This window comes from Lipophrys pholis (assembly GCF_963383615.2).
Source record: "Lipophrys pholis genome assembly, chromosome: 7".
NCBI classification, from domain to species: Eukaryota; Metazoa; Chordata; class Actinopteri; order Blenniiformes; family Blenniidae; genus Lipophrys; species Lipophrys pholis.
This window is the reverse complement of record NC_137638.1, coordinates 17,601,600-17,614,260: the sequence shown is the minus strand read 5'-3', so window position 1 is coordinate 17,614,260 and position 12,661 is coordinate 17,601,600. Positions and strand designations below refer to the sequence as shown.

Below are 12,661 nucleotides of genomic sequence, written 5' to 3'. Positions count from 1 at the left end.
ATCCTCTGCTGGGATGGAGCATGGAGGAGGGGCCTTTAGTGCCATATGGGGGACCGATTGTTGAAATGGATGCTCTCATTGGTGTAAAGTGCATCCCTTGTTTGGACCTTTGCCAGATTCAGCATCCAACCAGTGACTCTACAAAGTTTTTGCTTACGAAGTTCAGCCAGGTTGATGATACCTGAGAATTAAAACATGTTTAAAGCGGAACACTCCCAGTTTAACATCTGCAGCTGTGTTGAAATAAATGCGCTTTTAATTCTTTTTTATCAGAAGGAAATTCTAATTTGCGCGTGGGAGAAAACCTCTTTAAAAAATATTGTCGGTGTTCCTCGGCTTTCAATCAATTCGACGCGCACTATCATAATGTTTCTCTTTAGGATAACTGACATTTTCTACCTTTTGATCCACTTGTTAAAACTTGACTTTACATTTCTGCCGTAGTATACTTGCTGGGCAGCTTCTGCCTTTAATAGCCTGTACAGCAAATCATGTTGGGTCTATTCATTCAAGTCAACATTTAACACAAGTGCGCTCTCGACAGGCGCGCATTCAGCAGCTCGGCCGTCTGCTCCTTTGAACGCAGTGATTCTGCTGAGGGCGCATCGCATCGCTGTCACCGGCAACAATGGCCGTCTGGTCGCTCCATCAATCACCGCCAGCAGCCGACAGGCTGCGCTCTGATGGGCGTTTGGACTGCTGCCCGATAGTCCCCGAAATGAGTTCTTAATCAATACAACAGAGCGCCTTATCAAACCTAAACTGTGAAATAATTCACCAGTGGAGCACAAATGAGGAAATATGTTCATTTATGTGCTGTCAGGTTAAATAATGAAAACAGTAATGCGTGAATATGGACGTAATAATGATAAAAAAAGAAACTTCTCGTCGCTGCTAAATCGAGAATGGATCTAATTAGATCAAATAAAGAAGAAATGCTTGTGAAGTACAGTTTGGACAAACTTTACATTCTTTATTTTGTGTGATTTTATTTTAACTGTGCAATATAAATTTCGATTTTATTTTAATTTTGGTTTCATGTCATCAAGTTTTCTGGACATTTCTTGAAGACAAAAATTAATTTCCGCTTTCATTCGTCTGGCTTTGAAAAGGAAAGTTGTTGTTTTTTGTTTTTTTTCTTTCCCCTCAATCGTGGTTCCTTGCCCCTGCCCAGACTATTGTCTCTGTGTGGAGTTGGTGCGCCTGGACAATGAATGTAAATCCCCCCCCCCCCCGAATCCCGCCTCAACCCACCATCTGCCAGCGCGGGACAAAGTCAGATGTTCCCCCAATTATGAGAGCAGTCTCGGGGAATCCTGCTGCCGAGTCTCCGCCCTGTCGCCGTGTCCCTCACACACTTCCACAAACATGACTGACAGCTCTACTTAACCCCAAAACCATGAAGAATCTATACACGGTGACACACACTTTGAACACATTCCTTCACTCCGCGCAAAAACAAAAGAGATGCTCCGCTGACATGAAGCTGTTTCTGAGGCTTTAATGACTTTTGCTGCAAAATCGGAGAAAAGTTGGGAGGGAGGGTTCCCGCAGTCTTTTAGTGCAGAAAGGTGAAAAGTGAACGTAGGAGACTGCTGCAAACCGAACAGGCAGAGGTGATTCATTTGAAAGTTTGCTTTTAAATTTTCTGCACGCTGGCCAGTCATGAGTGGGACTGAACTCATCGGCATTTAATTTGAGCATAATGGCTGCGAGAACTCGTCACATTCAGCTCATTGTGGGGTTGTGCCTCACTCAAGTTTTCATTTCACCTTTATTTTACCAAGAAGTCCCGTTGAGAAGAAGAGCTGTCTGGTCGACCTGGTCAAAGTAGCAGCCTTTTGAAATAATAGTATAAAGAAACCTCAAAACACGTTAACAAGTGAAAAAACGAGAGGTTGGTATCTATTTGTAATTGCTCCCATAATCAAATTGCAAAGGAAAAGATCAGTTTTTCCTGACGCCTTCAGGAGGAAAGTGGCTGCTTTGTTTCCCGAAGAAGCACTACAGAACATTTGAATGTTAAACAACTTTTATATGATGATGAAGTCCTTTGAAAGAACTCCACTCTCTCGTTGAAGCTGTATTTTGATCATTATGATGGTTTGAATTGTGAACACATGAGTGAAGTTAGTGAGGACTGTGCACGTTTTTAAAGAGACCTGTAGGAAATCGATAGAAAACCTTCACCATCACAAGTGTTGATTCTCTGGAGGCCCACGGTGTGCTGATTATTGCAAACCCCAAGAGTTGCATTCCAAATGTGCGGATTTTTTTTTTTTCATATATAATTATTTCATTTTGATGGTGGGGCGCAGAGCAGGGGCGAAAATGGGGGATTAGTCAAACCGCAAACGTCTTTCTAATCAATTTAACCCGCTGAGACGGTCAGGGTGTGTGTGTGTGTGTGTGTGTGTGTGTGTGTGTGTGTGTGTGTGTGTGTGTGTGTGTGTGTGTGTGTGTGTGTGTGTGTGTGTGTGTGTGTGTGTGTGTGTGTGTGTGTGTGCGAGTGCGCGTTGGTGGGGGTGGTGGGGGGGGGGGGGGGTGGGGTGGGGGGTTAGCGGGGATCAGTGACTGCTAAACCAAACAATGGGGTATCGTGTGCCACTCGTCCTCTCCAGCATTCCCCTGCTCCCCTGGGACGCGCAGAGCCACTCTGTGTGGATGGCACTGTGTCCACGGAGGTCAGTGTGTGTGTGTGTGTGTGTGTGTGTGTGTGTGTGTGTGTGTGTGTGTGTGTGTGTGTGTGTGTGTGTGTGTGTGTGTGTGTGTGTGTGTGTGTGTGTGTGTGTGTGTGTGTGTGTGTGTGGAGCAGCTGGTTTCCGTCCCTCCTCTCCACCGTGTAGAAGACACAAGAGCTAATGCGCCCCACCACGTCTCCTATCGATCGCCTCACATATTGCGCTGTTTTTTGTTTGTTTATTTGTTTACTTATTTAGGCAAGGATGCAGATCCCCAGGGGAGTGTCGGCATCTGCAATTAAGGCTGGGTGACTGCCCGCAGCCTCACCTCTTTATATCACAAACTATCACCTGCTAAACAGTGAACAAACATTCGGAATTAAATGATTTCTGCGAATAATAATAATATAAAAAGAGGCAATTGGAGTGGGCGATCAAAACATGCAACAACAAAAAACATAGAAAGAGTACACTGAAAATTGAAAAGACTACTTCTTTTACTTTGCTTACCTTTTGCTCAATTACAACTAGAAGATTGTTGTTTAAAAAAAATCCATTTCAAAGTATACTTCAAAGTACATCTGTCAAAGTGCATGAAAATTACACTATTATTTTTAATGGATGGAGAAACAAAGCAAATTTGTCTGTTAAAAGTCAACAATTATGTCTATCAATACAACAATATTGTTGGCTACAAAAACTACTTGAGTAAAGCGTAATTAAGAATAGACTAGGTAAAATGACATACTTCAAAATCAAAGTACAATAGGCCTCTCAAAGAGACTCCTGAATGACTGTAATTTGGTTAATTGTCCTCATATGTCATTCAGATCAAACCCACTTTCTATTTGCAGAGTCAGACCTACAAGCAGGAAACTGCGTTTTTTTGTTCTTTCTTGTCATTGTTTTTACTTTGCATGAAAATCCCCATATGTTTGTTTTTATCTTTTCTTTTCATTTTGTCTTGATTCGTTTTTATTTGTATTTGTTGCTGTTCACGTTGGTTGATGAGAAATGCTTTGAATTGCCATGTTCCTGCAATGTGCAGTAAAAATATAGCTCCTTTATCATTTGGTAGTCCACAATCCACGCCTTGACTCAAACCATAAAAGAAGTTTAAAAGTCAGATTTGAGTAGCACACTAACTCTCAACATTGCTGCTCAGCCTATTTCATAGACTGATGCATTTGGGCTTTCTGGTAAATTGGGTCTCTGATACCAATGCAGTTTAACATCTGCTCTGCTCACGGCAGACATTTTTGACTTGTGGTAGGCCAGAATCGCAGGTGTTGCATTTATGATGCTATCAGTGCCAAAGTTAGTGATCGAAAGGATTGTGTGACGCATATACATTGTGTGATGGACAGAGATTTAACAACAACAAAAGGAAAACATCTGTTGCAAGTTAGTCTACAATATAAGGAAGTATTTTTGAAACACGTGCTCTTTCAAATTTCATTTTAAAGCATTCTTGTGCTTAATCAATTTTAAGCTGACATATAAGTTATGAATACTTTTTAAATAAATATCCAATTTAAAGATAATGTGAGAAGCAGAGGAGAAAATGTTTCACCAGGTCTTTTTTAATTCAAAAATGGACTCAAGCTTTATTATTTTTCAGGCTGGTATATTTTTCAGTCATGCCGGCCACAGTGTGTCCTTGGTCCCTAAGGAGCCCTTTATGATGGCATACTTTAATGATCCGTATAATTCAGCACTATGATTGGTTAATACTGTGACTGAAGCTTAAAACATTCTTTCACATTGTTGCTGAGATAAGAAAAACTCACTGAACTGAGTTCCTCCCAGATGTGTGGGTTTAGTTTTTTTTTCAGCAAATATAAAGAGCTGCAACTAAAAAAGAATATAGAAATTATTATTTTCCTGGTATTCTCTTTATTTAACTTAGCAACTATTGTATATGTCCATGTGTATACAGCAAAGCACTAGTGACTAAAAAGTAAAATATACACAAATAATTCTTAAAACTGACAACTCCAAATCCAGAACCAGCATTATATCATGAACCCATTCATTCATTAAAAGGTGTTGGTGGTTCTCCTTAAAAACCTGCACGTGTGCGCCATCTAGTGGTGTGGATGGAAACATTGACACGCTTGCAAACGTAAATGCTCAAGTCATCACACATTTTATTCAGAGGTGGAGATTCAGCTGTACGACTTCAATTTCATATCATCAACAAGCATAAAGTGGCTCGGAGCTAAAACTTTGGATAAACCAAAGAGTCAACCCAGAAATCACATTAAAGTAGCTTAGTGCTCTCACACAATTTAAGATGGGCTAAGTCCTACATTCATGGAGGCAAAGTGATCACAGTTTACAGGTTACAGTCAAAAGACAATAAAGTGATTACATTAAAAGAAATAATTGCAAAATAAGCATTGCTTATACATTTTACATTCCTTGTTTTGGAGGCGGTTTATCTGCATGTATAGAATTCATGCTATAATCTTCCCTTACATTTCTTCTAGATTGCCTCTGAATGTTTCAGTAAAGTTTTTCTTCATTTAATACAAGGAAATAAGATAGGAAAAAACAAACAAACAATGCATGTTACAGTTTGTTTTTTTTCTCTGCCAGTGTTGATCAGAGCGGAAGATAGAATTTTGTCGAAAACTGTTTTATAGCGTTGTTAGTCTTAACTGATCAGCTTGTAATTCTTGTGAACATTTGAGATTCAGTGATTAAACACACTGTTGGCAGAATTGAAGATCTGCTAATCATCCCAATTAAATGATCAAAATTGATTGGAATTTTTAAGGTTTTGAGCAGTCATAGAGTCATAGCAGGTAGTCTATGCAGCCCACAACAGGTAACCTGAAAAATAGCTCTCCCTTGTTATTGCATTGCCACCCTGGTTTGCCACCAACCACACCTGGTCTCCTGCCTTCAGTTTCACTAAGATGTTGCCACTGGCGGTGATATAGCCATTGTGCTGGGTAGTGTACGAATGAAGAAGCCGCTCGCCGTTGCGCATGAGATCGAGATTGGCCACGCTCTGATAAATTGAACAGTGGAACTCAAAGTCGTAGACTCCTGGCACCTTGCAGGTGAAAATTCCTCCCTTGGTGTCATAGCTGTTACCTTCGTTAAAGATTTCTTCATGGAATGCAATTGGAGAGCCAGATTTGGGGAAGTTGTTGCCGAGACGAACAGAAAAGCCAACATGGACGGAGTTCCCAGGGGGACCAGGGGGGCCAGGCATACCTTTGGGTCCTATTTAAACAAACACATGAGTGCAATTATTCAACAGTAACCTCACCATGCTCTTCTAAAAGAATATTTACAACGAGTCAGATTCTATATTTTTGGATGACAAGTACAAGAAGTGCTATCTTTACCTGGTGGCCCAGGCGGTCCTGGGGGGCCTCGGGATCCACCATCACCTAAATAAAAGGGGAAATTGCTTGAGTCCTGATATCAAATTATTGTTTTTCTGATCAAGCATTTTCTAATAAATGTGTCAAAATGTCAGATTCACGAATGCTGGCGAGTAGAACAGAAAGTGGTTAATTTACGTGATAACTCCATGAAATAAAAACATGTTGCAATACTTAAGTGAAATCAACCTTCCCATTACTTTTAAGATAGAACAGCTTTGATTTATGGCAAATTTACCTGGAGGTCCATAGGGTTCATAGGGTTCATAGGGTTCAGAATAGATAGGTGGTGAATCTGTTTCGTCAGGTACATATTGTTCTGGAAAAGAAAAAACATTTTAATGATATTTCTAAAATGTTGAGCGTGAGAGTTTACAATTAACTGTTACGTGACTCACCTCCTTCTTTCCATGGACTAAGGTCAAACTCAGGGATGTCCTTACAACTACTGAAACCGTATCCTCGAGGTCGGAACTGGAAGGGGTTTGAAGGCACCTCAGTAATACCGGTATTGTCACAGATGATGCGGGCAAGCGACACGTCTCTCAGGGCTCTCCTCTGATCCTCGGTGAAGACGCCTTTGTTCTCCCACCACAGCCTGGAAGTGAACAGTGTTTTCATGGCTGACGTCCCAACTGTGATCATACCTGCAAACGAGCAGCTAAGAATAGCTGGTGCTACGAATGTAGGTGTGCCAGTTGTTTGCTTACCTGTCTCCCTGACGAATCTTTTGGAACTGAGTGGCAATAAGGCAGGCAAAGAGCGGTCCGACTCTTCCTCCACGGACAAGTGGCTCAGCGACTCCTCCCAGCCAAACATCAATGTTGTCAGGAGTGCCATAGAGGTCCAACAACTTCCTGGCAAGGAATCTGTTCTGAAGCACTTCAGTCAGTTCTTCTTCGGTTTGTGGTGTTGACAGTCCGCAGAACCTACGCCATTTGTTGTAGCCTTAAAGGGAGCAGAAATTAGCATAATTTGGTTTTAATTAAGCCATTCATTACAGACATGCGACAATTCAGTGTGTGTGTATATATATATATATATATATATATATAAACATTTAGCCCTATAAGAAACCCTTATTGATATTATAAATAAATTTGTATTTTATATAAAAATATGTTCACACAAAATAGATACTGACATGCCTGAAAAGGAGTAGGAGGAAGCAAAACCTTGACTAATCCTACACCGTCACCAATATTTGATTCTCATCTTATAGAATTATGTTCTTGTATTAAAAAGGTATAGGTTTGTATATAAAAATTCATAGAGTAAGAATATCATATACTATCAAAGACATACATAAGTACACACATAAGTATTACACAATACATGTCGTTAGAGTCCACACACATCAAAACAGTTTGATGACTTTGAAAAAGCAAAGACTGTACTAAATACCTGGAATAGCGTGGTCTCTGCCTCTTTGCATGTTCAGAGCCCCCAAGTCCAAAGCCAATTCTTCTGTGAATTTGAATAACCTTTCCCTCAGCTCATCGCTCAGGATGTGTTCTTGAGTGTTCAACTTTGCAGGTCTTCCCACCAGCCCACGGATAATTGGATCAATGCCACCTGAGAAACATGTGAGAGTAATGTTGCTGAACTGATTCAATGTCTACTTAAGACAGGGCTGGAAAGCTGACGCTCTCTGGCCTACCTTCATCAACGACCCTCCATGGTGACATGAAAGCTCTGTGCAGCAGTGTAGTTGGGAATTTAGGATGTTCGTTGTAATTCTCATCAAGGCGGAAAATGAAAGGTTGAATCATGGTGTGGGCGAATCTGTATGCAGCTGTGGCAAACACATTGGAAATGGTGGGATCGATGGTTTCATCATATCCAGGGTATGTGGACAACTTCTTCGCCATCACATCTGGTCCCAGGATGTGAAGGAGAAAGTCTCTATACATCAAAACCTGTCACACACAAATCAAAATAAAAACTGAGTTCACACCAACAAAGAGAGAAATTAAATGACAGGACAACCTAATACACGAGCTTACTCCTCCTCTCTCACCTGGAAGTATGCGCCCATGATCTTGCGTCCCTCTTGGTAGAGTCTTTCTCCATCCCAGTAAGGATTTTTCTTCTTCAGTAGACCCACCAAGCGGTTGTGTTCGCGCAAGAAGAGCGTGTGCAAGGAGGTCAGCGCAGTGTTCTCATTGGAGCGCTCGTCACCTTTACTCAGAAAAACATATACGGTTGCTTGGAATACACTCAACACATTTGCAAATATGCAGGTCCACAATGTTTGAGTTCTCACCGGCGACAAAGCAGGGCACCTCTTTAGCGTTGGGGTCGTTGGTGATACGAGCTCTGGTGGCGCAGCTGTTGACACTCATGTTGACAAATGGCAGCAGGTCCCTTCCGTTGTCGTTGTACATGGTGTTGACTCTCATCTTGCCCTCGTCCGTTGACAGGTCTCGGAGGAAATGGGCTTTGGCGTCGTCTGATCCGTAGAGATGACCCGCGTCAATGTAGGCAGTGAGCGTGTTCAGCTGCTCCCTCACGGTTTCCACGCCGAAGTTTGCGCCTGTGTTGCCAGAACCGCAGGCCGGCGCAGAGCGGAAGAAAGGCATGCACTCCTCGTGGTCGATCCGAGGGTCATCTTCGGGAATCTGTGGAAATGACCAGACGTGTTTAGAGTGCACGTGCATGTGCGTTTAAAGAGAGTCCTTAAAAAGTGAACGTTCCGATGTTCTATGTTAGTATTAAGACGAAAAAAAAGGTTTTTTTTTTTTTTTTTAATCCGATTTTATTAATAAGAGGCCCTAATTGTTTTGCAGAGGTGTTTTCATTGACATGTCAATTTTGTTTATTTATCTATTTCACATTTATTTTGGCAGGTAGAGCAATTCAGAACCCGTTTTCATTATCTTTTTAAAGTACAACGATGATTCCAGTCATTTGCAGCAGAAAACCGAAATGAGGACTACAATGTAGACTGTGATTTGTGTCGTGTTGATTGAAAAGGGACTGTAGATGTAGAGTTCCCGGCCTTGGTTGAGCAGTGATGAGACTGACCTCGATGGGGAAGCAGGGCTCGGTGCGGTCACAGGTCTTCTCACAGTCGATCCCGTCACTAAAAGACCTAATGACCGGAGAGTGGGGGGTGAAGGTCAGGTCGTGGTCGGTCAGCTGGGCGAAGATCGTCAGCATGAAGGTAAACATGCTGTCGTTCTCCACATCGTCGTTATGTGTGGTGAGGATACGGATGGATACCTCTCTCACCTATGAAGACAGGATGGAGGAAAGAATTTGTCAAATACATTCATTCATTTATTTTTTTGTTTGTTTATTTGTTTTATGTGATGTTGTATTTTACCAGTGGCAGGATGTGATCGTTAGTTGTTTCAGAAGACCCCGAGCCTTTTGGTTGTGAGATCCCATCTGCGTACTCAGCAGGGAGCCAGCGGACGAATGGAAGGTTTGCGGCGCCCCAGCGTGTGTTATCTCTAAAGGAGGGATATGAAACATATATTTTAATCAATTATGCCTTTAAATTGAGACCAAATGAATCTCAAGTCTCAGATCCAACACAAACTCTTGAATAGACTTTGTGCGTGAGGGTGCATTCAGAGTAGATTCAGGACTTCAAACCGTTGCTGGCGCTCTCACCTGTTGTTACAGACGCTGCTCGCAGTGCGGAAGGCGTTCAGGTTCGCAGTGGTCAGACATGAAGGGATGCGGGTACGTGGCGAGCAACCTGTCAGTTCGGCTATGACCTGCAAATCCTCCTCAGAGATGAGATCTGATTCACACACAAGAGAGAAGTTCAAACCAGAGCACTCCGGAGAAAGGTTCATGCGTGGGGGGAACTCACGGGGTAAATAACACACCTGTGGCGTTTATGGAGCGCTTGCGTCTTCCTTTGGATTCTTTGAGCAATCTGATAGTGTTCTCCATATAGTCGGCGTAGCGCACCTCACTGCGGGACGGTCCTACTGGCTGCTTCATCAGGCGAAGTACGTCTGAGGGACTTGCGGCATTTCTCTTCACCCGCTCCATGCTCCTGTTTTAGACGGAGTGGTCTGATTTTAAATACCGCCATTCTCAATATGTGGGAATAAATATGCGTAAGCGTGTCAAGTGGACACACTCACACTCTACGGGAGTATTCATAAGCCGAGTCCACAGTTTCCTTTGCCGTTTTCACAGCATTTTCAATGACGCTCCTCCTCAATCGAGATTCTGATAGAAAAATAATTAAGTTAAACTTACTGTTTCTCCGTTTAAATAATTCACATTTTTATTGGTATGACATTTATACAATGGCTTACTTCATAACAGAAGAACAAAAAAAAATAATGCTGTTTGGGTTTTAATCTTATCAATATGGCATATTCACACTATTCGAACATCCCGGACATCGCACTTCGCAAACTTTATCCAGACAGGTTGTTCAAACTCACCTGCATTGATTTGACGATGCAAGCACAGGCAAAAAGCCAGGAGGAATAGAAACCGGAGCATCTCTGCAAGAGATAAAAAATATATGTATAAGCTATTTAAAAAAATAATAATAATAAAATAAAAAATTACAGTCACAATCTAAATGATCCTTAATTATTCTATAGTTTTTTGCGACTTAATGTAAAAGTAAAAGTTATGGATCGCACCTGTAGCTGAAGGTGAGCTCTCGCCTCAGGGAGTGCAGCTTCACCTTGAACTTCCAGTCGCCGTCAGCCTCTCAGCCCTTCCCTGCGTCTCTCTTTAAACCTTCAGCGACGTGAGAGTCGCGCTCTGGAATGTCTCTCTAACAATACATACATTTTCTCCTTCCTCCTTCCTCCTCTGCGTTATCCGGGTTTGACATTTTTAATGGAGATATAATAATTACGGAAATTACGACAAAGTTAAAGTTTTCAGGTGTTTTTTTTTCCCCAATTATTGGTTACAGGAGAAGTTTCAGGAAGAAGTGATAAAGAAAGATGCTTCACACGGAACTCCAGTGCAATAAAGATAAAAATAGATGATCAAACAGCAGCCACATTCTGGCAGACAATTTTTCATTATTTTTATTTGTCCACTTGTCATTGACAAACATTGCAAACTTGGCATTTCTCTCAAATTTTTAACTGTGAGCCTGCCATCAATAATATTGTATTTTATTTTATTTAGGCCCCAAAGGGTTATCCTGACCAGTACAGACAGCTGCTGAATATAGCTTTGTAATATGAATTGTGTAACTCCACTATCTCCAATTATAACATCAAGTTTGACCTGGCTTTAATATTGAACGCGTCATAATTTCTTCAAATATTGTTTCGTTGTGCAAATGTATGCGTTACATACAGTATGAAGGCCTGTGAACCGTAGCAACGGTGAGATGAAGTGAAACCCCTTTCATTCAGCTGTCAATCTCTGTTTTGTTTTAACAGTAAAGAAACAAGGGCTCGGACGTGTCTGATATGCAGGAAGTCACTATTTCCCGGAGTAAAAGAACAGCAAACAGATGTCTCCGACAAGAAACACAATGGCTCAAAACGTCATATGGCGTGACCAGAGAAAAGACTTCCTGCAACAGTGGATCGATTTCTATCAAAAATTCTAAAATGCAAATTGATATTAAATCTACCAATGTGTGGCGTGTGCGTCTTCAGTAAAACTTGATTTCTTCCTTCAAAAATAATCAGCGTCATGCGACAGAATCTTCTGAGCACATAAAACACGTTTCTGATGTCTTCTTTAAAGCAGAGCTGCATTTGCTCGGCATCAAATCCTTCATAGGGCTTTAGTCCTGCGTATGAGTATTATTGAAAGCCTTTCAATACAAACAGTCATGGAAAAGGGAAACTAAATACGAATCACTGGACAGCTGTGGTAGTGCTGATCTTCAAGCAGTTTGTATTATTATTATCTTCATATTTTTATTATCATTTCAATAATCCTGTGCTCATACATTGCACAGTGAGTGGTCACTTTGGTCACTGTGGATCTTTAGGAGCTTAAAATCAATTTGCTGATTTTGTTCTGTATGAGCGGGAACAAAGATTTTGAGTGCGTACAATTCGACAAGGCGAAACAGAATCCGCTCGCTTTGATCGGGATAACAAATTTGTTCATTTGATCTGCGAGCAGCTCTTGTAACCTTATCCGTGTATTGTTGTTGTAATGATCCCGCTCGGGCGTTGAGTCAACAGGTGACTTAATCCGCACGCGTCAAACCTACCAGTGTTCAAGTCACAACGATGTCATACCTTACAGGTTTTAAAAGTTCAGCACGCGGAGAAATGCATTACAGTTGTGTCCGTGCGGCGCTTTAATGGCTTCAGCCACCTACTGAAATCTGATTGGCTGGCTCATGTGCCTCCTTAAATTTCACTGGTTTTAAATGATGTCAATCATCATGTGGAGTTTCCACTCATCATTACGTCGGACTGTTCATTGACTGTTCATTTGTTCATTTTATTGAGAGCCCCACTGGCTCGCGACTTTGCAGGAGCTATTCTGCCCGGAGTCTCCTTCTTTTTCATTACACATTTTATTTTAAAAATGACATACAAAGTCACACGCACAATCACACAGGATAAACCGTGAAGCTCACTGTGACACCAAATAAAACCTATCTCTCAA

The 12,661-nt window shown here is 41.6% G+C and overlaps 1 protein-coding gene across 2 annotated transcripts; it reads right to left on the bottom strand.

Moving 5' to 3' along the window:
* Positions 1–4,809: 4,809 nt before the first annotated feature.
* LOC308112251 (eosinophil peroxidase-like) lies at positions 4,810–11,043 on the bottom strand. Of its 2 annotated transcripts, XM_080467617.1 has the most exons (17): positions 10,705–10,888; positions 10,498–10,560; positions 10,189–10,276; positions 9,925–10,097; positions 9,704–9,836; positions 9,411–9,540; positions 9,110–9,316; positions 8,349–8,703; positions 8,103–8,263; positions 7,743–8,001; positions 7,487–7,657; positions 6,793–7,030; positions 6,481–6,680; positions 6,321–6,401; positions 6,044–6,088; positions 5,787–5,918; positions 4,810–5,700 (listed from the first exon to the last, which is right to left on the bottom strand). In XM_080467617.1, exons 2-17 carry the CDS (start codon positions 10,556–10,558, stop codon positions 5,483–5,485), a joined length of 2,652 nt encoding a protein of 883 aa, XP_080323743.1. In that variant the 5' UTR covers positions 10,559–10,560; positions 10,705–10,888; the 3' UTR covers positions 4,810–5,482. The 2 variants fall into 2 exon arrangements, with proteins under 2 accessions (XP_080323743.1, XP_080323742.1); XM_080467616.1 differs by having other exon boundaries at positions 4,810–5,918; positions 10,705–11,043.
* Between the last annotated feature and the right edge of the window lie 1,618 nt (positions 11,044–12,661).

Excerpts from the sequence above, each read along its gene's own strand:
- LOC308112251 (XM_080467616.1), bottom strand. The coding sequence starts at position 10,558 with ATGCTCCGGTTTCTATTCCTCCTGGCTTTTTGCCTGTGCTTGCATCGT. Across the intron at positions 9,541-9,703 it reads AGCAGCGTCTGTAACAACAG|AGATAACACACGCTGGGGCG; the intron begins GTGAGAGCGCCA and ends TCCCTCCTTTAG. Across the intron at positions 6,681-6,792 it reads AAGATTCGTCAGGGAGACAG|GCTGTGGTGGGAGAACAAAG; the intron begins GTAAGCAAACAA and ends GTTCACTTCCAG.